We start from the raw sequence: 26,211 nt of genomic DNA, 5'->3' as shown, positions 1-26,211 counted from the left end.
CAGGTCTAGGGGGAGGACAGGGAGAATGTGGTGTGGGTGTAAAGGGGGAGGGTTTGGAAGAACCCTCTTACCATTTGGATCAAATTCTCGTTCTCATTTCTCCCCTTTAGACCTTGGATTACATTCTCTCCCCCAATCCCCCTGTGCTCTCCGTGCTCTTTACCCATGCCCCGAGTTCCTGGCCTCCTCTCCCCTCCCCTCCTATCCTCTCTCTTCCCCCTTTGATCCTCTCTCTCTCCCTTCCTCTCATCTCTCTCTCCTCCTCTCTCTCACACCCTCTGCCTCTACCCCCACTCTCCCCCCTCCTCTCTCTCTCCTCCTTTCTCCATCCTCTCTCTCCGATCTCCCTTCTCTCTCCCCCTCGATCCTCTCTCATTTCTCCCGATCACCAATGGATCCCTTGACCGGTCTTCTCCCATGGAGCCGAGGAAAACGTGGCCCATACAGCAGGCTGCAACTGTTGGGTACTGCGCATGCGTGGCTTTGGTAAATAGCGCGCATGCGCAGAAGGGAATCAGGTACGCGTGCGCAGCTCTGGGATACCACGTGTTTTCGCAGAAAAGCACAAAAGTGTTTGCAGATAATCACTCCACTATATAAATGCAAGTCTTTCTTTTTCATTTCTTTTTACTCTCCAGCATGTTGGCGTACTTTACCCATTCTTTAGCTTTACCCCACCACATGCACCAAGGCTCTGATCAGGGTAACTTGCTTCCAAAACCATATCACCGTTGTTTTGGTTCCAGATATTAGATGGCGCCCAAATTGTGCCACTATGAGTTTCTCTCTCCGAGATGTGTTATGACTTTCCTTGTGTTTCTTGCCAGCATTGAAGCCAAGACTGCAGACGCTCCATGTTGGAATCTTAGATTTAAATTTACATCATAAAACAAAATACTGCATCCATGTGCTGCACTCTCTCTCTACCCCCCACACACCCCACAGGAAACCTAGATATGTATGTATTGGGTTTATATCTTTGTGCTGAATTATTATAACACTCAAAGGGTTACTGTGCTCAGGGTATAAACTGCTTTCTGAAGGATCAGAATCAGAACCAGGCATGAAACAGTGTTACCTCCAGTTGTGACGAATAATGAAATGGAAACTAATACAGCTCAAAGGATACCTGCATGAAATATTTCTCACACTTCAAGTGATTTTAACAGCTTTTGCAAAATCACTTATTGCAACATAGAGTTTCAGGTAACTTGACTGTACATCTGGATGTTTGAGCAATTCTCAACAGATATGGACAAATAAAAAACACACTTGTGCATTTTCTACAAAAATGTATATTTGTTTTGTGGCTCCTGTTTATGATATAATGTCCATTAGGTTAAGTACAACAAACTAAAGTGGCGAAATTTCGTCGCGCCCCGTTTGGTGCCGGTAACATCTGGGAGGCGGGACATTTTGCAACAGGCGCAGAAGTTCTGTCCTGATCTAAAAGTTCGGGTTACTGCCCCCGAAATAACGTGCTCCACTTCCTTTCCGGGGCGGTAGTGCGGCGGACAGGCCGGGGGCGGGGCGCAGCGCTACACACTGGGCTGCGTGGCGCTGCCGTGTAGGAGGGGCTCTTTCCTTCGTTAAAGGGAAGGGCCCAAGTTACAAACTCTGCAGTTAAGAAACAGGCCTTCCTGGACCACTGGGGAGCGGGGGTGCCTTGCCAATAGCCCGGCACTCGAGCAGAGTGGCTGACCGATTGCGGCACGGATCCTGCATGCGAAGGGCCAACAATGCGCAAAGAAAGTCAGGTGATTTATTTTTTTAAATGGCTGCCACCTCCCCTTTAACCATCGCCCCGCGAGTGACCTATAGCCTGGTTCACGTCCCCTGAATCTGTCGCTGGCATCATCCGCTGCAGTTTCAGGGGACACTCCCCAATTTTTGTTCCGGGGCGACAATGGGGCGCTGCGCACGGTGATGACATTGTCATCGCCAGCGCAGCGGAGTGAGGCACTATGGGTTACCGCCATCGTGAAACTCCCATGGAATGCAGTGGGAGTCATTACTGTCGCCGCGCCCAGGTGAAAAGTCGATTGCTCCCCATCAACGGGAGGCACAAGTGACCCGAATTTCTAGGCCTTTGATATTATTAATGCACTAACAAAATGAATAAAAGTAGACTGCTTTTATTTGCTCATTGGACCCCAGCTGCAGCAATATCCAAGCAGCATTACAGATAGATTGAATTAGAAGATGTCCCACTTCAGTAGTGAATGGCTCATTTCCATAACAGTGACATCACCAGATGTTTCAACCTTGATTAAAAAAAATATCAAAACTTAAGATAATTTTAGGGACACAAAGGAATAATGAGCAAACTATATATAAAGCCGATGACACTGGAAAGCGGAGACTGGTCCGGCTTGGCAATAGGCTATGAACAGAATAGTGAATATACTGCTATATAGCAAGAGACCCAGAATTCTGAAGGGCCAGCTCCATTGGTGCAACTGCAGCTGAGTGGAACCTATTGCTGTCCAAATCAAAGGTTGTCGACCCCATCCCTAATTGCGGAGATTGGGTCATTAACATGGTTTCGGTAGGTGCATTGCGCTTGTAAGGGCACATTAGAGGCACTTGCCTTGATCCGCCTGTTGAAAGGCAGAGTTGCTTTATCAAGAGGATCGAAGCCAGAAGAAGTTTACAACTCCAATAGGAGCCATCAATGTTTAAATTTAGGCTACCTATCTGGTCCAGAATTGATGGCTTCTTCCAAGGCCTGAGACCTTTTCGGGGTGGATGCAGAGAGGATGTTTCCACTGATGGGGGAGACTAGAACGAGGGGGCATAATCGTAGAATAAGGGGCCGCCCATTTAAAACTGAGATGAGGAGGAATTTCTTCTCAGATGGTTGTAAATCTGTAGAATTCTCTGCCCCAGAGAGCTATGGAAGCCGGGACATTGAATAAATTTAAGACAGAGATAGACAGTTTCTTAACCGATAAGTGTATAAGGGGTTATGGGGAGCGGGCAGGGAAGTGGACCTGAGTCCATGATCGGATCAGCCATGATGGCGGAGCAGGCTCGGGGGGCCGTATGGCCTACTCCTGCTCCTATTTCTTATATTGTTATGACCTCAGTAGGACTCACACCAGCTCTCAGCCGGCGAGGACTCTGCTGAGGCCATTTTCGGGGAGCTCAGAAACTACCTACTGACAAGCCTACTTCATGTGGAGAGTGTGTGGAAGATCCGTCTATAGCAGAACAGAAACCACAAAATGGAATCCCGGTAGAACCGGTTCTGCCCTATTTTCCAATTCCCCAGTGGGATATCCCCCTCCCCTTGTTCGGTCCAGGGGCTGATTGGAATTTGGGCTCTGGATTTTTATTGGCACACTTGATTAACACCATAACTCACTTCTGATTTTGAATCTCATAAATTATCCAGTTCAGTCCAGTCATGTTAATAACATCTATGCCATTCCGTTGTTACTACTATATTTCCCAAAGTGTGCACGTTGCTTGTTTTTTTCCTTCATTGTGCCAAATGTTCTGGCACTGATATTTCATTGACACAACAACAATTACAACAACAACTTGTATTTATACAATGCCTTTAACGTAGTAAAATGTCCCAAGGCACTTCACAGGAGCATTGGCCTCCCTGATTACTTGCTGTATCTGCATACTATCCTTTTGTGTTTCATGCACATGTACCCCCAGGTCCCGCTGTACTGCGGCACTTTACAATCTTTCTCCGTTTAAATAATAACTTGCTCTTTTATTTTTTTCTGTCAAAGTGCATGACCTCATACTTTCCAACATTATACTCCATTTGCCAAATTTTTGCCCGCTCACTTAGCCTGTCTATGTCCTCGTTGGTATCTTCCTATCTGCATTTCCAGACAGAAGTGAAAATGCCCAGGAGCGACTGTATGAAACTTGCTAAACAGGGGTTAACGTTAACTTAAGGGGCCCCACGGAAAACTGACCGTCTCGGATTGACCACCCATTTTACACCCCGCTTCATTTTACTTTCCATTAAAGTCAATGGAAGTTTAGGTATTCCTTATAAGGAGGGAAAGTAAATGAAATGAGGTGTAAATCTGACCCCCCCCTCTCCCCCAGCAGAAGGTTACAGAGAGCATTTGCAAAGTCGTCAGACTTGTTTTTAAAGAACCCCCGTGCATTTTTTAAGAATCTTTGCAATTTTTTAATAATCCTGCAAATTTCTCAAATGTTGTCAGTTGCGATTAGAAAGCTATTTACATTGAAGCAAAATAACATTTGCACTTATATAATGCTTTTCACAGCCTCAGGATACAAATTGTTCACATCAAAGTTCTACAAATAATATTGAGATGGACGACCAAGTTATTTGTTTTGATGTTAAAGAAAGACTTGCATTTGTATAGCACCTTTCAGGACCTCAGGATGTCCCACAGCACTTTGCAGCCAATAAAGTATTTTTGGAGTGTACTCACTGTTGTAATGTAGGAATCGCAGCCAATCTGCGCACAGCAAGCTCCCACAAATTGAATGTGATAATTACCAGATAATCTGTTTTGGCGATGTTGCTTCAGAGATAAATATTGGCCATGAGCATGCTAAGAAAGACTAAAAATTTACTATCAATTATTACCCAGTTATGAACACCAATTATGAAGTGCACTGAAACTGCTCAAACGTATTTCAGATAGGCAGCAGAGAGGAGACCTTCATCCCATAGGTCTTGGCTGCTTTGAAATCTATGAGGCCGAAATTGATGAAGGCCAAGGGCCGCCCAAGTGCCACCGAGGACGGAGACAGGCCCAGGGAGAGTCGAACAGCTGGAGATAAAAATCATTAAAAACATCGGAACACCTTCAGGGGACCGCATCCAGGTAAGTCGCCGTAAAGAAATTTAAAAAAAAATGTTAACTGTTATGTATGTAACCCTTGGCAACCTGCATCACATCAACGCCAGAGGGCCTACCTGTTGGAGTCCCAAGGGATCCCAGCATCCCTTGCGAGCACTGTATATAAGCAGGCCTCCTACGCTGTACCAGCACTCTGGAGTTTAATTAAAGGAGCTAAGGTCACACTTACTCATTGCATACAGTACTCAGTTTCATCCTTGGACCTGGCCGTCTCCAGTCCAGGTCCAAAATCACCCCAACCTCTGTCGTTGAGCTGCAGTTCGTGGATGATGCCTGCGTCTGCGTACATTCTGAGACTGAACTTCAGGATATAGTCAATATATTCACTGAGGCATATGAAAGCATGGGCCTTACGCTTAACATCCATAAGACAAAGGTCCTCCACCAGCCTGTCCCCGCCGCACAACACTGCCCTCCAACCATCAAGATTCACGGCAACATGGACCATTTCCATATCTCGGGAACCTCTTATCAACAAAGGCAGATATTGATGCGGAGATTCAATATCGCCTCCAGTGCGCCAGTGCATCCTTCAGCTATCTGAGGAAAAGAGTGTTTGAAGATCTGGCCCTCAAATCTACCACCAAGCTCATGGTCTTAAGGGCTGTAGTAATACCCGCCCTCCTGTATGGATCTGAGGCATGGACAATGTATAGAAGGCACCTCAAGTCGCTGGAGATATATCACCAACGATGTCTCCGCAAGATCCTGTGGATCCTCTGGGAGGACAGGCACACCAACATCAGTGTCCTCGTCCAGGCTAACATCCCCAGCATTGAAACACTGACCACACTCGATCAGCTTCGCTGGGCAGGTCACATAGTTCATATGCCAGATACGAAACTCCCTAAGCAAATGCTTTATGCGGAGCTCCATCACGGTAAACGAGCCAAAGGTGGGCAACGGAAGCATTACAAGGACACCCTCAAAGCCTCGCTGGTAAAGTGCGACATCCCCACTGACACCTCAGAGACCCTGGCCGAAGACCACCCGAGGTGGAGAAAGTGCATCCGGGAGGGCGTTGAGTTCTTCGAGTCTCAACGCAAAGAGCGTGAAGAGGTCAGGCGCAGACAGCGGAAGGAGCGCGCGGCAAACCAGCCCCACCCACCCCTTCCCTCGACGAATGTCTGTCCCACCTGTGACAGGGTCTGTGGCTCTCGTATTGGACTGTTCAGCAACCAGAGAACACACTTTGGGAGTGTAATCAAGTCTTCCTCGATTCCGAGGGACTGCCTATGATGATGATGATTATTATGAGCATAATATTAACTAACCTTTTTTTGCAGGTTTTCATACCTACCGTCGGGGATAGACCAGCCTCCTCGCAGCGGTCCTTCCCCGTTCTGGCGCCAACTCTCAGCGGGCGGGAGGTCACTTGCGCCACTTGGCCGTCCGCTGATGTCAGCAGACAGTTCCCGGTGGTATTCCCCTCCCGCCCGCTACAAACCAAATGGAAACTCGCACAGGGCGGGACCCGAGGAGGAATGTCAGCGGACCTCGGTGGCAGTGGGCGGTAAGGCCATCAATTTTGGCCCCCATGTCTTAGATGCTGAAAGAACAGTGTTTCAACACAGTGGGCTACCTGGTCCAATCTTTAAGGCTGTTCTGATGCTTTACAGACATATTGAGAAATGGGAGTGTAGGGACGGATGAGTGCTGTTCAAAAGTTATTTTTTCACCAGAGCTGAACAGCACATTCATTGGAAAATCATGAACTTTTAAACTATAATGCAGCGGAAAGTAAGTTCCTTGATTTGGTGCTCCTAGCGTGGAGCGACCCTGAAAGGCATCGTAGAATGGAAAATTGTGCTGCAGTATCATAGTCCTATCTCTCACTTACATGGCTCTCCAGTTAAGGTGTGGATCAATGAATTGACCTCTTAGGTTTGACTTTATTCAAATTGTGTAAGTATTGGATAAAATACACATGACAGACCAATTGCAACCTCAGAACTGTAAAGGTAAAAAGACATGGGCACAATTAATCCTTTGAACGCTAAATTTTCACACTAAATACTTGGTGAAAAAATCTGCAAATTTCCAGTCATGAATATTTAAAATTACATTTTTTTAAAAATGTAGAGACAAATATACGAAATGCAAAAACGTGAGAAGGGTGACAGATTCTTAATTTAGCTTAAAGCAGTTGTCACAAACTGAGCTGCAAACCATTTGTGGGAACGCAGTACTATGAACAGACTTATGAACACTAGCAAAAGTAAGAAGTGGCCATTAAGCCCAACAGACCTGTCCCTTTTACAAACTATGTATATTCTGCTGCATCACAGATTCCATTCAACCCATGTAATCTCTAAAGGAAAGCTTATTCAAAGTTTTACATGGAATTACATAGGATATACGGGACAGAAACAGGCCATATAGCCCAACCAGTCCATGCCGGCATTTCTGCTCCACTCGAGCCTCCTCCCATCTTTCCTCATATAAATCTATCAGCATAACCCTCTATTCCCTTCTCCCTCATTAGCTTGTCTAGCCTCCCCTTAAATGCATCTATATTATTCGTTTCAACCACTTCCTGTGACAGCGAGTTCCACATTCTCACCACTCTTTGGGTAAAGAAGTTTCTTCTGAATTATCTATTGGATTTATTGGTGACTATCTTATATTGATGGCCTCTAGTTATGCTCTTCCCCACAAGTCATCATCATTGCAGGCAGTCCCTCGAAACAAGGATAACTTGCTTCCACGCCAAAAAAGGATGAGTTCACAGGTGCTTCAATGAAGGAACTAACATTCCGGATCCCGAACTACATCTTGGAGGGTGGAAGATGCCTGTGCGTGGATTTTTTTAACGTATGGTGGCCGTTGCACACCAGCCACCACACGGGCTTGACAGAGCTAGGTCTTGGTCCAGTGGCAAAGGTTAACCAAGACGACTGGAGACCAGCTCTGCTGCACGGACCTAATGCGCACACATGTTGCAGTGTGACCAGCCTGTGTTGCCCCTGGCCCTGCGCCTCTTCTGGCCCTGAGTGGAAACATTCTCTCTGTATCCACTCTATCAAGACCTTTCATAATTTTAAAGCCTCTATTAGGTCACCCCTCAGCCTTCTTTTTTCAAGAGAAAAGAGACCAGGCCTGTTCATCCTTTCTTGATATGTATATCCTCGCATTTCTGGTATCACCTTTGTAAAGCTTCACTGCACCCTCTCCAGTGCCTCGTTATCCTTTTTATAATATGGTGACCAGAACTGAACACTCTAAGTGTGGTCTAACCAAGGTTCGATACAGGTTTAGCATAACTTCCCTACTTTTCAATTCTATACCTCTGGAAATAAACCCTAGTTCTTGGTTTGCCTTTTTATGGCCTTGCTAACCTGTGTCGCAACTTTTAGTGATGTATGTATTTGTACTCCCAGATCCCTTTGTTCCTCTACCCCACCTAGACTCGCACCCTCCAAGTAATAAGTGACCTTCCTATTCTTCCTACCAAAATGTAATACCTCACATTTAACTGTGTTGAACTTCACATGCCAATTATATGCCCATTCTGCAAGTTTATTAATGTCCTCCTGTAATTTGTTGCAGTCCTCCTCAGTATTGACTATCGCCCACCGCCCCCGCTCCCACCTCCCCCCCCCCCGCCCCACTGTCCAATTTGGTGTTATCTGCAAATTTAGAAATTGTGTGGCGAAATTCGGTAGGGCGCCCCATTTGGTGCGCTAACTTTTAACTTTGTGAAAAGTTAGCGCCTGGCGAGATGGGATGCCAAATTCTGGAAATTTGGGCATTTTCGCCTCAGGGCGGAAGGTGGGTGGGGGGTGGTATCTGAGGCACTAATGGCCTCAGTGGGGAACGGCTGTAACTATTGCCAGAGCTCTACCCAATTTCAGGTGACTTTCATTCAGCAATCAGCAGCCTCCTGCTCATTCCAGTTCTTAAAGGGGCTGTCGTTTCAGGCAGCACCTGGTCACTTAGAGTTGGAAGCAACTTTTGACATGGCTAAATCCTGCTACGGGGGGCACGCTCGTCAATGAGGTGGCATTGGACATGGTGGGGACAGTGGAGAGAAAGAGGGAGGCACCGTTCCCTCCGTCTGGGAGAAGGCAAACTCCGCTGGTTTCTAGGGCCATGTGGGCAGAGGTGGCCACGGAGGTGTCGGTCAGCACTGTGGCGGATAGAAGCCCTACACAGTGCCGCAAAAAAATTCAACAACCTCAGTCGGGTGGTCAAGGTGAGTACATGTTTCCACAACTCTTACATACCAGCCTCTGAGCCTCTCTCTGTGCTCACTCTGCAAACCAGCACTTAACCCAACAGGCAACCATCAAGCATCTGTACCTACTCACAATCACATCCTCATTTCATGCCTTGCCTACATTCACAGCTATTAAATCACGGCAGGCATATCTTCCACATACATAGCTGGAATCTTACTCACACAGGTTCCTTTCTTTTGCAGGCCAAGATGGCACACAACAGAAGGGAGCAACAGTGGACTGGAGGGGGGGGGGGAAGCTGAATTGTGCCAGCTTTCTGACCTGGAGGAGCAAGTGCTGTGGCTCATTGGCCCGCAGTGGTGGGCACCGTGGCCACTGGCTTTGAGCCCGCTGGGGGCAACAATAGTATGTTTATAGCCTATTGTCATACCACTTCCCCATCTGTAGTCACTGACCCTGACACACAGCAGCCTTCCACCAGCTGTGCTGCAGCCACAGGGGACACACTAGATTAGTTAGACAAAAGAGGGGATTATAAGAAAATGCACAAGGGTGATTAGTAAATGAATTATGTAAGCCTTTGTTGTTCTGATGTAAATTTCGATTGGAATGTTTAATCTTTGCCGTTGTCTCTCATTTCAGTTTTGGGGCTTTGGAATAGAAGGGAAAATGGATGTGGTCATGGGAACATCCAGAGGAAACGAGAAATGGGCTGGAATTCACTGGAACCGAACTCTGATAGGACAGTCACAGACCTCCCTTGTAGGATGGTGCTGGAGTCGCTGCCTGCCTCCAGTGGCTGTTGCTGCTCCTGCTCCTCCTCATCCTCCTGCTGTTGCTCCTCCTCCTGCTCCTTCTGGTCCCCCTCCTACTCCTCAGGTGGTGCGGCTATGCCTGGTGGCAATGGCTGTGCCCTCATGATGACCAGGTTGTACAACATGCAGCAGACGATGATGAATAGGGACACCCGCTCTGGCGAGTACTGGAGGACTCCTCCTGAACAGTCAAGGCAGCGGAACCGCTGGTTGAGCACTCCGATGGTCTGCTCAATGATGTTCTTGCTGGAGGCATGGCTCTCATTGTATGAGTGCTGGGCAGGAGTGGTGGGGTTGCAGAGGGGAGTCATGCGCCAGGTAGAAAGCAGGTAGCCCTTGTCTCCAAGCAGCCATCCATTGGAAGAGAGCAGGCACACCGGTCTGGCATGTGACTGCTGCCAGGATAGTGGGCATTGACAGTGAGGATTCTGCATTTGTGGTCGCACACCAATGGCACATTCAGTGAGTGGTAGCCTTTGTGGTTACGGAAGATCTTAGGATTATGATGCGGTACGTAGATGCAGGCAATGGTGCCCTGCACCATGGAGAAGCCCGCTCTCCTGATGAATCCACATACATTCTCGTGCTGTTTCTCTCTGGTCATGGGGAAGGAAATGTAGTCCCTTCTCCTTCTGAAGAGAGCATCTGTAACCTCGTGGATGGAGCAATGTATGGCAAACTGGGAGAAGTTGGAGATGTCTCCTGTTGCACGCTGGCAGGATCCATTGGTGTAGAAATTAAGCGCGATGGTGACCTGGACTGCCACTGAGAGAGCCATCCTCACCCTGGTCTGAGGCTCGAGGTCTGGTTGCAGCAGACGGCAGAGCTCTGTGACCAGGTCCTTGCTGAAACGCAGCCTTCGCACACACTGCTCCTCAGTGAAATTGATGTATGAGAATTGCTGCCGGAATACCCTGGGAGGGTAAGGTCTCTTGTTGCCAGCCCTGTTGCACCTTCTCCCTCTGACCACATTTTGCTGTCCTTGTACCTGCCTTGCTCCCCCTCTTTCTCTTTGCCTTTCTCCTTGGCTTGCTCCCCCTCTTTCTCTCTGTCTTTCCTCTTGTCTTGTTCCTTCTCTTCCTCCTTGTCTTGTTGCCTCTCTTTCTCTCTGCCAAATAACATCCGACGGTAACGTCGGAGCAGGGGATCGAATGTCAACACAGCCCCCAGGAAACAAGAAAAATGTTCATGAGTCAAATATATTGTTCCAGTACTCTGTTGAACATTATTTTAAATGTTTCCCATTGCTTTTCTACAACGTTTTTTAGCCAATAATGTCGCCCATTTTATTTTCCCAAGTTCTATTCTCAGTCCCTCAAAATCCATTTTTCTCCAATCTATTACCCTGGTTTTTGTCATATTTATGTCCTTCTCAATTATCATCTTAAAGCATATTATATTATGGTTACTGTTGCCTAGATGTTCCCCTACTTTTGCTTCTATCTGTTCTGGTTCATTTCCCATTATTAGATCCAATAGTGAATCCTCCCTTGTTGGGCTTTTTTTCATATTAGGTTAGAAAGGAGTCATGTACATATTGTAGGAACTCCATTCCCTTATCCCCTTTACCTACCTCTTCTGTCCAATTAATATCATAGTAGTTGAAATCCCCCATAATTATTATTCAATGTTTTTTACTCATTTCCCTGATTTGTCTGCATATTTCTTCCTCCACCTTCCTTCCACTATTAGGTGATTTGTAGATTACACCTATTAATATGATAGATCCTTTTTTATATTTTATCTCTATCCATATGGATTCTATTTTTGCCTTGTTTCTACCAATGCCTTTTCCTACCTTCACCTCCACCAAAGTTACACAAAGCAAAACTCCAAATACCTGCATAATTTTATATCCTACATTATACGTCTTACATCAATTACCTGTCTTTGTGTAGCATAGTATGACACACTTTCAAGATCATCTCTGCAGGCTCCAAACCAGCTCAATTTCATTTTCAGATTACACGTGGCTACATATGAGTCACCGGTTCATGTTTAATGCGAAAGGGGATTCCCTTATTTCTGCAGATACTCACAAGCAGAAACATAACTGTTTCAATCAATCCCATTTGGATGACATATCAATTCTCTCAAGTTGCGAGTTTGGATTGAAGACATGGAGGGGTGGAATATTCATGTGAACTAGAATGCTACAGCAGTCATAGATTTGTCACTGGGTGTAGCAATTATATTAAGAAAACATACTGCATGGAAATTACAGAAATAAGAAAATCTTCAGAAACGCAAGTATTAAAGTGAATAGATTATCCTCTACTCATAGAACTGTAGAAGTTTACAGTGCAGAGAAGGCTTTTCAGCCCATTAAGTCTAGCTCATTGCTCGAGCTAGCCTAAACTAATCGCACTACCATGTTCTCTTCTATCTTTGCTTCAAATGTTTATCCAATTTTTCCTTGCGCAAGGAGGTCTCAGATTTGAATTCCTATTGTCGTGCATTTTAATACCGGGCTGTGCTTAGCATTTAGTTACATTGTTTTCAAATATATTACTATTTTCCATTGCTGCTTTTAAATCACCTTACACTGATTTCCACTTCGTTTCCACCAAAAATACAGACAGGCAGCCTGTACCCAGGCCTTAGCCAATGTTGCTCTTCACCTTAATTTCTCTCACAGCAACTCTGGGTTGCTGCACCCTGATGAGACAGCAGCTCATTTCCTTCCACTGCTTTCTCCTCCACACAATACCCCCACCTGTGATCAGAGAGCTCAGCATAAATGCAACTGCAGATATCAACTTCTGTATTTAAAAGAATATTAATTACTCCCATGTACTATATTTAACACGCTGCTTAACAAATGTGTTTAAATGCCTGACTGTGCTAGTCTACATGGTAATTAATCTGTTTATTTTGATATATTAGTGACTGCATTAAAATAGCACCTGCAAGAATTTAATACAAGCAAAGTTATTAACTGGTGTGCAACAAATTAACCTCAGTGTTTCAGTATTCAAATCAGCACGTAAGTTACTGGCCAACTTTCAGGAAGGAATGCTGTTTTAAATTGGGTTGTATTTAATTATACTTCAAGTGATTTAAAAAATGTATGTACCATTATTTAAAATGAAAATAAATTAAACCTGAAAGTGTGGGATAGTGGAAGAGTACGCTGAGCACTAATACGTTGCAGTACTCCTGCTGCCTGTGTATCAAGTGAGCTTTGCCGATTGGCCACACGTAGAGAAACTGCCCGATTTTTATTTCCATTGAAATTAAAATTGGGAGGGTTCTATAACAAATGACAACATCACTTTTACTCCCAGGTCACAAATTGGGATAAAATAGGAACAAAAATTAGTTGGTAAGTATTTATTGTTCGACCCACACTATCAAAGGAATAGATGAACTGATCACTTATTGACTTGCTGTTTATTGGACATGTGTGCAAATTGGGTACAATGCAAATTGGCAACAGTGATGTCCAATGTTTCCTTTAAGCTGTGTGGCCACGCGTTGCAGCTCCGCGCAGCCGGCTCATCGGTTTTTAAATAGGAACAACACCCACGAGTGTTGGACTTTCAAAAGGCTTTTGACAAGGTTCCACACAAGAGGTTAGTGTGCAAAAATTAAGGCACATGGTATTGGGGGTAATGGATTGACGTGGATAGAGAACTGATTGGCAGACAGGAAGCAAAGAGTAGGAATAAACGGATTATTTTCAGAATGGCAGGCAGTGACTAATGGGGTGCCGCAGTGTTCAGTGCTGGGACCCCAGCTATTTACAATATACATTAATGATTTAGACGAAGGAATTGAATGTAATATCTCCAGATTTGCCGATGACACTAAGCTGGGTGGCAGTGCGAGCTGCGAGGAGGATGCTAGGAGGCTGCAGGGGGACTTGGACAGGTTAGGTGAATGGGCAAATACATGGCAGATGCAGAATAATATGGATAAGTGTGAGGTTATCCACTTTGGTGGCAAAAGCAGGAAGGCAGATTATTATCTGAATGGTGACAGATTAGTAAAAGGGGAGGTGCAATGACACCTGGGTGTCATGGTACATCAGTCATTGAAGGTAGGCATGCAGGTACAGCAAGCATTAAAGAAAGCAAATGGCATGCTGGCCTTCATAGCGAGGGAATTTGAGTATAGGAGCAGGGAGGTCTTATTGCAGTTGTACAGGGCCTTGGTGAGACCACACCTTGAGTATTATGTGCAATTTTAGTCTCCTAATCTGAGGAAAGTAATTCTTGCTATTGAGGGAGTGCAGCGAAGGTTCACCAGACTGATTCCCGGGATGGCAGGACTGACATATGAAGAAAGAGTGGATCGACTGGGCTCTTATTCACTGGAGTTTAGAAGAATGAGAGGAGATCTCATAGAAACATATAAAATTCTGACGGGACTGGACAGGTTAGATGCAGGAAGAATGTTCCCGATGTTGGGTTAGTCCAGAACCAGGAGTCACAGTCTAAGGATAAGTGGTAAGTCATATAGGACCGAGATGAGGAGAAACTTTTTAACCCAAAGAATTGTGAACCTGTGGAATTCTCTACCACAGAAATTTGTTGAGGCCAGTTCGTTAGATATATTCAAAAGGGAATTAGATGTGGCCCTTACGGCTAAAGGGATCAAGGGGTATGGAGAGAAAGCAGGAATGGGGTACTGAAGTTGCATGATCAGCCATGATCATATTGAATGGTGGTGCAGGCTCGAAGGACTGAATGGCCTACCCCTGCACCTACTTTCTATGTTTCTATGTTTGAATGGGCCGCGCAGCCCCTTAAAGAGGCCGCGCACCCATAAAAAATTTAAGTAATCATCATCATAGGCAGTCCCTCGAAACGAGGATGACTTACTTCCACTTAAAAAAGGATGAATTCACAGGTGTTTCAATGAAGGACCTAATACTCCAGGTCCTGAACTATATAGTGTCGGGTGGAAGGTGCCTGTGCGTGGATTTTTTTAATGTGGGGTGGCCGTTGCACAGCAGCCACCACACGGGCTTGACAGAGCTAGGTCTTGGTCCAGTGGCAAAGATTACCAAAGACGACTGGAGACCTGCTCTTTATGACATTTCCGTACAGATTTCAAGTTGATTTAGTAATTACATGATTCCTGCTTTTTAATCATTAAATATTGGAGTGTAAAAAGTAATTCTTATATCTTGGTTTGCTCAGCCTCTCCAGGAGTATTACAATAAAGCTTTGCATTGTATACATGCAGGTCAAAATTTCTATTTCATTTTTACCTCTTTTTTTCAAATTAATAAGATCTTCGGGGAACTTTGCGAGACTCCTGTCCTGGTGTGCAGATTCTCTACATGGTAATGTAAGTCGAAAACAGAACAATAACACTATAAGGCTGATTTTGCAACCTGCACGACTGCCTAGTGAGGCTCCACACCAAAAGTGAAGACTTACAAAAGTCACTCCTCTAGTGTTCAGCTTGCAAATGAACCTGGGTGAAGTATGATCCATTGTCCACCTTTTAAATAGTCTCCATTATTTTAACTTATCTAAGTTACACTCACCTCCTGCTTTATGCTTGTGACCTACACATAATGTTCACCAAGAATCATCTTTTGATATTTTCTATGCTCAGAAGTACACTCAGTTACCTTGTACATTTTTTTAATTGATAAACAATATGTCTAATTTTTTTCACTTTAAGTGTTGCATTATGTTTCGGAGGAATTATTGTGTTACCAGTCATGCCATTGTCCAGATGAAGCATGCTGTTGATGTCTGGTATTCATTTGAAGAGGTTAGACTTTGGTTGACTTTATCTTTAAAGCAATAATTTACGTGGTTAAATAAGAGTCACGCCAACTCACATTACATAGGATTACATAAGATCTATGACACAGAAACAGACCATTCAGCCCAACCAGTCCATGCCGACGTCTCTGCTCCACTCGAGCCTCCTCCTGTCTTTCCTCATCTAAATCTATCAGCATAATACTATATTCCCTTCTCCCCATATGCTTGTCTAGCCTTCCCTTACATGCATCTATACTATTCGCTTCAACCACTCACCATTCTTTGGGTAAACAAATTTCTTCTGAATTCCCTATTGGATTTCTTGGTGACTATATAATATTGATGGCCTCTGGTTATGCTCTTCCCCACCAGTAGAAACATTCTCTCTGAATCCACTCTGTCAAAACCTTTCATCCTTTTAAAGACCTCTATTAGGTCATCCCTCAACCTCCTCTTTTCAAGAGAAAAGAGACCCATCCTTCCCTGACAGTATAAGCAGCAAGATTTAAGCTGAGACTCACTAACCAGCAAGATAGTTAGACAAGGATTCGCACGAACTTGCAGTGTAATCATGAATGGACTCACACAGCTCCTCTAATGTCTTAGTGGACTATTGTACCATCAGGTGTGATACTGAATCAAACACAGCAGGAAAGTTCAAAGCTGGATTCTTGATAGGATTCAGTTATTAGATTTAGAAATATATCAAGGTAACATTATGGGAAGTTGATAGGTAGGCTAGACAGTCCAATGGTAAATTTCTGCCCGAAAATTGTTATATTACTGTATTCATGTGATTTGTATTAAATAAGTAGATCTCATGGGACAGCTCGAGGAATGCTTACTTTTCTAGAGTAGGGAAACAGAGAAAAGAAAACCTCCCCACAGGAGGATATAACCTTAAAATCGGAGCCAGGCCATTCAAATGAGAAGTTAGGAAACACTTCTTCACGCAAAGGGTGGTAGAAGTGTGCAACTCTCTTATAAAAAGCAGTTGGTGCTTGCTCAATTAATAATGTTAAATATGAGATCGATAGGTTTTTGCTCAAAAGGGGCATAAAAGGATATGGAGTTAAGGCAGGTGGATGGCGTTAAGATAGAGATCAGCCATGATCTCATTCAATGGCAGAACAGACTGGAGGAGCTGAATAGCCTTCTACTGTTCCTACGTTCCTGTGACTGATAGTGATTCCCTGTTGAAAATGCACATGCGGATGATGGATGAAGACTGTGATGCTCCTAGAATCGAATAGCCTGTTGATTCTCACTGTCTGGGGTAGTACATGCGGAATGATCATTTGGATGAGCTGGTGGAGGCCTGCTTTCACACTGCCTTTGGAGGTGGGGAAGAAAATTGGAAAAGGAAAAAAAATAATGGACCCTCACTTACCCGTACTCTGATGACATTGACTTCCACAGCCAATAACATACCATACAATATGGCCAATAGTGCTGCAAGACAGAACCGGAGTTGGCTCAGCCCAATTCCATGCTCACAAAACTTGGCAAATTTGACAGTTTTTGTAATGAAAGCTAAAGACCAGTACATCAGCAAAGCTGCAAAACAAAAATACACATTACTGATAACAACTTTTAATTAAACAGGAAAAAATGCAAACTTAATTGAACTTGTAATTCCACAGTTAAAACATTTAGCACTGTGTACACAGCTAAGCTCATCACTAGTCTTATGCCTGTGGAAACCAGAAATTTTAAACAAAAGCCTTTAAGTGGCATACATCAAGATTTAATCTTGTTTTCTTATCTGCATATTTGTCCTGTTAAAATTCTTAATTTTTTATTCTATTACTTTCTTCAAGAAGTTCTGAATTAGAAACATAGGAACAGGAGTAGGCTACTTGATCCATCTACCCATTATACCCTTTACATCCCAATTCCCCATCCTTTCTCCATAATAAATATCTTTACTTCCAAGACAATATCTCCCTTTTAAACACTCAGTTTATTCAGCATCTATGACCTTTTATGAGAAGAAATTGTTGCTAGATTTGTTTGTCTCTGTGCTCTGAATTCCCCTAGTAAAAGGAAGAAATGTATCTTGTAAGAATATAAGAACATAAGAAATAGGAACAGGAGTAGGCCATACGGCGCCTCGAGCCTGCTCCACCATTCAATACGATCATGGCTGATCTGATCATGGACTCGGGTCCACTTCCCCGCCCGCTCCCCATAACCCCTTATCTCCTTATCATTTAAGAAACTGTCTATTTCTGTCCTAAATTTATTCAATGTCCCAGCTTCCACAGCTCTCTGAGCAGCGAATTCCACAGATTTGCTACCCTCTGAGAGAAGAAATTCCTCCTCATCTCTGTTTTAAATGGGCGGCCCCTTATTCTAAGATCGTGCCCTCTAGTTCTAGTCTCCCCCATCAGTGAAAACATCCTCTCTGCATCCACCTTGTCAAGCCCCCTCATAATCTTATACGTTTTGATAAGATCATCTCTCATTCTTCTGAATTCTAATGAGTAGAGGCCCAACCTACTCAACCTTTCCTCATAAGTCAACTCCCTCATCCCCGGAATCAACCGAGTGAACCTTCTCTGAACTGCCTCCAAAGCAAATATATCCTTTTGTAAATATGGAAACCAAAACTGCACACAGTATTCCAGGTGTGGCCTCACCAATACCTTATATAGCTGTAGCAAGACTCCCTGCTTTTATACTCCATCCCCTTTGCAATAAAGGCCAAGATACCATTGGCCTTCCTGATCACTTGCTGTACCTGCATATTATCCTTTTGTGTTTCATGCACAAGTACCCCCAGGTCCTGCTGTACTGCGGCACTTTGCAATCTTTCTCCATTTAAATAATAACTTGCTCTTTGATATTTTTTTCTGCCAAAGTGCATGACCTCACACTTTCTAACATTATACTCCATCTGCAAATTTTTTGCCCACTCACTTAGCCTGTCTATGTCCATTTGCAGATTTTTTTTCCTCTTATCTTTGTATCATCAGCAAACTTGGCTACGTTACACTCAGTCCCTTCTTCCAAGTCGTTAATGTAGATTGTAAATAGTTGGGGTCCCAGCTCTGATCCCTGCGGCACCCCACTAGTTACTGGTTGCCAACCCGAGAATGAACCATTTATCCCGACACTTTGTTCTTTGTTAGTTAGCCAGTCCTCTATCCATGCTAATATATTACACCCAACCCCGTGAACTTTTATCTTGTGCAGTAACCTTTTATGTGACACCTTGTCAAATGCCTTCTGGAAGTCCAAATACACCACATCCACTGGTGTATTTATCCACCCTTTCAAATGCCTTCATTATATTAGACTCTCTCAATCAGTTCATCCCCTTAACCATGTCATCTCTTGGGAACATAACCAAAGTTTATCCATAAATAATATAGAATAAAATTATTTGCAGTTCATATAGGGCATTGCATTGTGCATGGTGATTTCATTGGCAACATGCATGCAGTCAATGACTCCCCAAACTCTTGGGTCATTGACACTGTTGTACAGGTCTTTGATTATGTCCTAAGCACTTTTATTGAAGAGAAGCACATTTCTATTACCTGTACTACCATCCTGTTTAGCCACATCATCCTCAGACATAACTCCTCAATCATTCCCAGATAGCTATACCTAGGAAGGCATATCCAATGCAATACATGCCTTCTGGCTCTTAATGTACATCTTGTGTGCTACCTAATATCACAGAAAGCCTTTTTCTGCTTTTACTGATCCTTTATTGAAACATAGAAACATAGAAAATAGGTGCAGGAGTACTCCATTCAGCCCTTCGAGCCTGCACCACCATTCAATAAGATCATTGCTGATCATGCAACTTCAGTACCCCACTCCTGCTTTCTCTCCATACCCCTTGATCCCTTTAGCCATAAGGGCCATATCTACCTCCCTTTTGAATATATCTAACGAACTGGCCTCAACAACTTTCTGTGGTAGAGAATTCCATAGATTCACAATTCTCTGAGTGAAGATGTTTCTCCTCATCTCGGTCCTAAATGGCTTACCCCTTATTCTTAGACTGTGACCACTGGTTCTGGACTTCCCCAACATTGGGAACATTCTTCCTGTATCTAACCTGTCCAGTCCCATCAGAATTTTATATGTTTCTATGAGATCCCCTCTCATTCTTCTAAATTCTAGTGAATACAGGGCCAGTCGATCCAGTCTTTTCTCATATATCAGTCCTGCCATCCTGGAAATCAGTCTGGTGAACCTTCGCTGCACTCCCTCAATAGCAAGAATGTCCTTCCTCAGGCAACTGCAGTACAAGTGCAGCACTGAATCCACAACCCATTCCAGTTAAAATACTGTGCGTTGCAGTTCTGTTCTGCAACTAATCATCTATCACAGAAGCCAGTAACTCATTAGCTTTGCTGCAATGCCAGTTTTAAATGAGGGTTGGGAATGCACTGAACATGCAAAGTGTGAGCCTTAAAAATGGTCCAAGTTCTATTTAAAGACCAATTATGCCAGAATTAACAAGCTCAACAAGACTAATGCATAAATTCAGCACTATAGCATCTCCAATCAGTAATTCTGCAACGTCTCATAATGACACGTTAAATATGTACTATTCCATGCTCCCAAATAAAACAGACATTTATTGTAATGGAATCAGTAGCAAGGTTCTTAGTTAAACCTTTAAACTCCCCTTTACAACTGGGACCCTATTCCTACATTAACTTCTGGCTGTGTATATTGCATTGACAACATCACGTCAGCCTGCTATACTCTTCAGGATACTTGATTTCAGTTTTTAAATTATTTTAATGTTATTGAGATCTCCGGTAAGAATGGACAGCATTCCCATCGGAGAGTTTGAATCGGAGGCCAAGCAGATTTCAACAGTTGGGCATCATTTGAATGCTGCCAGAGAATGGCAGCTGGCCATCATGAGGCGATGAAAATCAGGCAGCTCAACAGTCGCTTGCTGGCATGAGGAGCAGGCTGCCAGCAGTAAAGCAAGTCTGGGAGAGAGTGGGGGGGGGGGGGGCTGGGAGGGGGGTGCTGTTGTGAGGGTCTCATGGCTGGGGATAGGGAGTTCGAGGCAGAAGAGGCCCGGACTGATAGGGTCCTGAGAAGCAATCCTGTTCCTCTGGGCCACACTAAGGAAAGGTTAGTAAAACCTACCTTCAGTTGGCTTCACTTAGTGGGGCAGCTGTTACAGGCTTCCCTGTGACGAGTAGCCTAAAAATTCATCAGGCTCCTATGTACGTCATAGGACCCCGATTTATAGTTGTTAAATTTGCAGATCGGCAAAAAAGGAGCAGGAAATAGTACCTCTCCATTTTAGCTGTTCCCCTGCTCCTTTCCTGCCAATCGGGGAGAATTAGAATTGCCCTACATGTTTTGTTACATTAAAAAAATGAGTACAAGGAGGTAACTTACTCTCAGAGTTCTGAGTCTCCTTATACCATTCAGTCTTTGCTTCGTAGCTAATGGGGGGCAATCTGCAGGACTTGGCCCCAAGTACAGAAACTGACAGTGAGCACAACAGTGGTGTCGCGACCACAATATTATCGCCCTAATCCCAGCCTCCCCGGGTCTGTACGGAGTGTGTACGGACCGGGGAAGGCATCGCAAAAGCCGGTTTTCGGCGCGCAATGCGCATGTGCTAAAAACCGGCTTTTCCGATCTGTCAAGTTTCTGGCTTGACAGATCTCCCACATCTCGGGGAGGATATTCCCACGGCAGAGACTGCGCTATTTGCCCTGCGAATGTCCTTAAAACCTTTGCGCCTGGTAAAAGCAGGTGCATAGCCTACTTTTACCCGCGTAAGAGTATAAAAACACACAAAAAAAATTAAAATAAAATTTTAAAATACATATTTATGTTAAAAACCCTGCCCACTCAGGTCATTTTATTTTAAAACATAAGCAAAACTTTTTCTTTAAATCGGCAAATATTTTTTTTTTCCAAAACATTTCTATCAACTTTAATTCCTCTAGTGTATTTAGGTGTTTTTTTAATGTTTTATGTAGTATTCGGGTGTGTTTCTCATTCATAGTAATAGGAGTTTCCGACTTACGAAACTCCTATTACTATGAATGAGAAAATACTTAACCGTGATTGGGTGTCCAGGCCCATGTGACTCCTGCGGACGTCCCAACGTGAACGCGCTCCGTTGCGCAAGAAGAGGAGGCCTCGAGTCCAGGATTTCGGGCGGGCATTCCACCAAAAGGTAGGTGCGCATCTTTTGTCTTATTTTTAGTCGAATGCCCGCGGGAAGAAGAAACCGGGATTTCTGGGCCATTGTTCTGATGCATCTTTGCAACAAGTGACACTCAGTTTCCCAGGAACCTTTCCTCACATAATTATCCCCATGAAGTCACCTGAATACCTGAGTAAATCACAATAGTAATATTTTTATTCCTTTCCTGCCCTGAATTAGAGCCATGCAAAACCTGCCCAATTTTACATAATTTTATGTATCATTTTTATTTATTTTTTATGAGTGGAATATTAAGTATGAAAATGACTCAATAGCAATAACTGAATACAACTGCCTGACTCATAGTACTAGAATTTCATTCATTCAAATTAAATGCATACTGCATGTGATGTCATGCTGAGATGGTGCAGTCTGAAGCTGGAATTTCTAGGCCCAGAGATGCTCGAGGTCATCCTCCAAGGCCATCTGCAGTCTCCTCCACTGAAGATCAGTAGCCTTCCACCAGTCAGGCTGCAGTCACTGGAGAAGCACATGGTAGGTGCACTAGGCCAGGCAAAGGCACACGGAAGACAGGCACTAAAGCAATGCACAAGGGTGATTGCTTTATTTTTCTATGCAATGTGGCACAATTACATTTGTAAATTTTGATTGCAATGTGTACTTTTTGTTGGCTTTTAGTGTTGCATGTGGGCAAAAGGACGATGTGATGTTCAGTGACAGAGGGAAGGTAAGGATTGTTAGTGAATGGGGAATTGGGGTTGAGGTTACTTGTATCACTCTTGGGCAGATACTGCAGGAGCGGCAGAGGTGAAGGAGCGGCGAGAGATTACAGAGGGACGTGATCGGGGCCCAGGAGAGGTGCGAGTTCGGGGCCCAGAAGAGGCGAGGGCCCAGGGGCAGCACGGGCCAGCCCACACTGCGATATGTGCGTGCACTAGGTCTATGCAGCAGAGCTGGTCTCCAGTCATCTTGGTTAATCCTTGCCACTGGATAAAGGCTTAGCTCTGTCAAGTGTGGTGGCTGGTGTTCAACGGCCACCACATGTTAAAAACATCCACGCACAGGCATCTTCCACCCTTCAAGATATAGTTCGGAATCTGGAATATTAGGTCCTTCATTGAAACACCTGTGAACTTTTTGACGTGGAAGCAAGTCATCCTCGATTCGAGGGGCTGCCTATGATAATGATCGCTCTTGAATTAGTTCTTTGCGTACAGACGGGCAGAAAGGGGCTATCTAGGTTGCAACCTCCCTTCTTCTTCAGCTCCTTTCTCTTCCTCCACCTCCTCGTCTTCCTTCGTTTCCTCCTCCTCTACCTCCTCCAGATAGGTGGTGGCAGGGGCTGTTCCCTCATGATTGCAAGGTTGTGCAGCATGCAGCATACAGCAGACCATGACAAATCTTGAGACCCACTCAGCTGAGTACTCCAGGGCTCCTCCAGAGACATTCCAGGCAGCGGAATCGTTGTTTCAGGCTGCCAATGGTCTGCTCTATCAGAAGATCTTTTGGCAGCATAGCTCTCATTTGTATTCCTGCTGCATATGTGTGAGTGCATTGTGAACTGGAGTCAGGAGCTTTGTCATCAGCGGTTAGACCTTGTCACTCAGTAGCCACCCTTTGGTTTGCCATAGTGGTTGAAAGACGGCAGGCATAGCGGACTGCCGCAGAATGAATGCATCAAGACTGCTGCCAGGATATCGGGCATTGGCCTGCTTGATGCGCTGTCTGTGGTCACACATCAACTGCACGTTGAGGAAGTGGAATCCCTTTCGATTTAGGTACTTGGCAGAGTTGACATAAGGTGCACGCGCAGCAATCTGCATGCACCATTGTTAAGCCTAAAAACATCCCAATAGTGGAAAATCAAGGGAGGGAGGAACGTAATACAATCACTATCACTAAGGAAGACACAAATAACTTCCTGAAAATACTAGGGGACCGAGGGTCTAGCGAGAAGGGGGAACTGAGGGAAATCCTTATTAGTCAGGAAATGGTGTTAGGGAAATTGAAGGCCGATAAATCCCCAGGGCCTGATAGTCTGCATCCCAGAGTACTTAAGGAAGTGGCTCTAGAAATAGTGGATGCATTGGTAGTCATTTTCCAACATTCTATCGACTCTGGTTCAGTCCCTATGGATTGGAGTGTAGCTAATTTAACCACACTTTTTAAAAAAGGAGGGACAGAGAAAACAGGGAATTATAGACTCGGTAGCCTGACATCGGTAGTGGGGAAAATGTTGGAATCAATTATTAAAGATGAAATAGCAGCGCATTTGGAAAGCAGTGACAGGATCGGTCCAAGTCAGCATGGATTTATGAAAGGGAAATCATGCTTGACAAATCTTCTAGAGTTTTTGAGGATGTAACGAGTAGAGTGGATAAGAGAGAACCAGTGGATGTGGTGTAGTTGCACTTTCAAAAGGCTTTTGACAAGGTCCCGCACAAGAGATTAGTGTGCAAAATTAAGGCACATGCTATTGGGGGTAATATATTGACGTGGATAGAGAAATGGTTGGCAGACAGGAAGCAAAGAGTGGGAATAAACGTGTCCTTTTCAGAATGTCAGGCAGTGACTAGTGGGGTGCCACAGGGTTTAGCACTGAGACCCCAGCTATTTACAATATACATGAATGATTTAGACGAAGGAATTGAAAGTAATATCTCCAAGTTTGCAGATGACACTAAGCTGGGTGGCAGTGCGAGCTGCGAGGAGGAAGCGAGGACGCTGCAGGGGGATTTGGACAGGTTAGGTGAATCGGCAAATGCATGGCAGATGCAGTATAATGTGGAAAAATGTGAAGTTATCCACTTTGGTGGCAAAAACAAGAAAGCAGATTATTATCTGAATGGTGACAGATTAGTAAAAGGGGAGGTGCAATAACACCTGGGTGTCATGGTATATCAGTCATTGAAGGTAGGCATGCAGGTACAGCAGGCAGTAAAGAAGGCAAATGGCATGATGGCCTTCATAGTGAAGGGATTTGAGTATAGGAACAGGAAGGTCTTACTGCAGTTGTACAGGGTCTTGTTGAGACCACACCTTGAGTATTGTGTGCAGTTTTGATCTCCTAATCTGAGGAAGGACATTGTTGCTATTGAGGGAGTGCAGCGAAGGTTCACCAGACTGATTCCCGGGATGGCAGGACTGACATATGAAGACTGGATCGACTAGGCTTATATTCACTGAAATTTAGAAGAATGAGAGGGAATCTCATAATAACATATAAAATTCTGACGGGATTGGACAGGTTAGATGCAGGAAGAATGTTCGCGATGTTGGGGAAGTCCAGAACCAGGGGTTAGAGTCTAAGGATAAGTGGTAAGCCATTTAGGACTGAGATGTGGAGAAACTTCTTCACTCAGAGAATTGTGAACCTGTGGAATTCTCTACCACTGAAAGGTGTTGAGGCCAGTTCATTAGATATATTCAAGAGGGAGTTAGATGTGGCCCTTACGGCTAAAGGGATCAAGGGGTATGGTGAGAAAGCAGGAATGGGGTACTGAAGTTGCATGATCAGCCATGATCATATTGAATGGTGGTGTAGGCTCGAAGGGCCGAATGGCCTACTCCTGCACCTCCTTTCTATATTTCCATGTTTACAGGTGCAGCGTCCAAAATCCGGAGTTCCGGAATACGGACTATGGACCGATTGGTGGCAAGGTCGTTCGGAATCAGTAAAATGTTCCGGAATCCGGACCCTGCCGACCTCGAGGTGCCGCTGCTGCCCGACCTCGGGATTTCACCTTGCCAGCCCGCCTGAACGTCTCCTTGGCGGCAGGCCCCTGCCCGACGACCTCATCGCCCGGCGACCTCATCGCCCGGCGACCTGAACAGCTCTTCGGCAAGCACCCCACCCCCCTTTCTGACCTTCTGAAATCCGGAAATATCCAAACCTGGGCTCGGATATTTCCAGATTCGTGACGCCAGAAAGATATTCCAAAGTCCGGCAAAACGCAAAATCCGGAATGGCCTCAGTCCCGGGGGTTCTGGATTTGGGACTCTGCACCTGTAGTACTCTGTAATATAATGGAATTAAAAGCAGACAAGTACTCTGGACCTGATGGTTTGCATCCTAGGGTGCTTAAAGAAGTGGCTGCAGATATAGTGGATGCATTGGTTGTAATCTACCAAAATTTCCTGGATTCTGGGGAGGTCCCAGCCGATTGGAAAACCACAAATGTAACACCCCTGTTTAAAAAAGGAGGCAGACAGAAATCAGGAGACTATAGACCAGTTAGTCTGACATCTATCGTTGGGAAAATGCTGGAGTCCATTATTAAGGAAGCAGTAGCGGGACATTTGGAAAAGCATAATTCAATCAAGCAGAGTCAGCATGGTTTTATGAAAGGGAAATCATGTTTGACAAATTTGCTGGAGTTCTTTGAGGATGTAATGAGCAGGGTGGATAAGGGGAAACTAGTGGATGTGGTCTATTTGGATTTCCAG

General features: G+C 44.6%; 1 protein-coding gene across 7 annotated transcripts in view; it reads right to left on the bottom strand.

Annotated features, from left to right (window-relative positions):
• The window catches only part of abcc8 (ATP-binding cassette, sub-family C (CFTR/MRP), member 8), a 349,595-nt gene that overhangs the window by 294,014 nt on the left and 29,370 nt on the right, over positions 1-26,211 (bottom strand). For all 7 annotated transcript variants that reach the window (XM_070899879.1, XM_070899873.1, XM_070899876.1 and 4 more), the window contains exon 5: positions 16,984-17,150. In XM_070899879.1, coding sequence (XP_070755980.1) covers positions 16,984-17,150 — 167 coding nt within the window. The remainder of the gene's footprint in view (positions 1-16,983; positions 17,151-26,211) is intronic.

This window comes from Pristiophorus japonicus, chromosome 14 (assembly GCF_044704955.1).
Source record: "Pristiophorus japonicus isolate sPriJap1 chromosome 14, sPriJap1.hap1, whole genome shotgun sequence".
Taxonomy (NCBI): Eukaryota; Metazoa; Chordata; class Chondrichthyes; family Pristiophoridae; genus Pristiophorus; species Pristiophorus japonicus.
The sequence above is the reverse complement of the archived record's forward strand: the minus strand, read 5'-3'. Positions and strand labels throughout refer to the sequence as shown.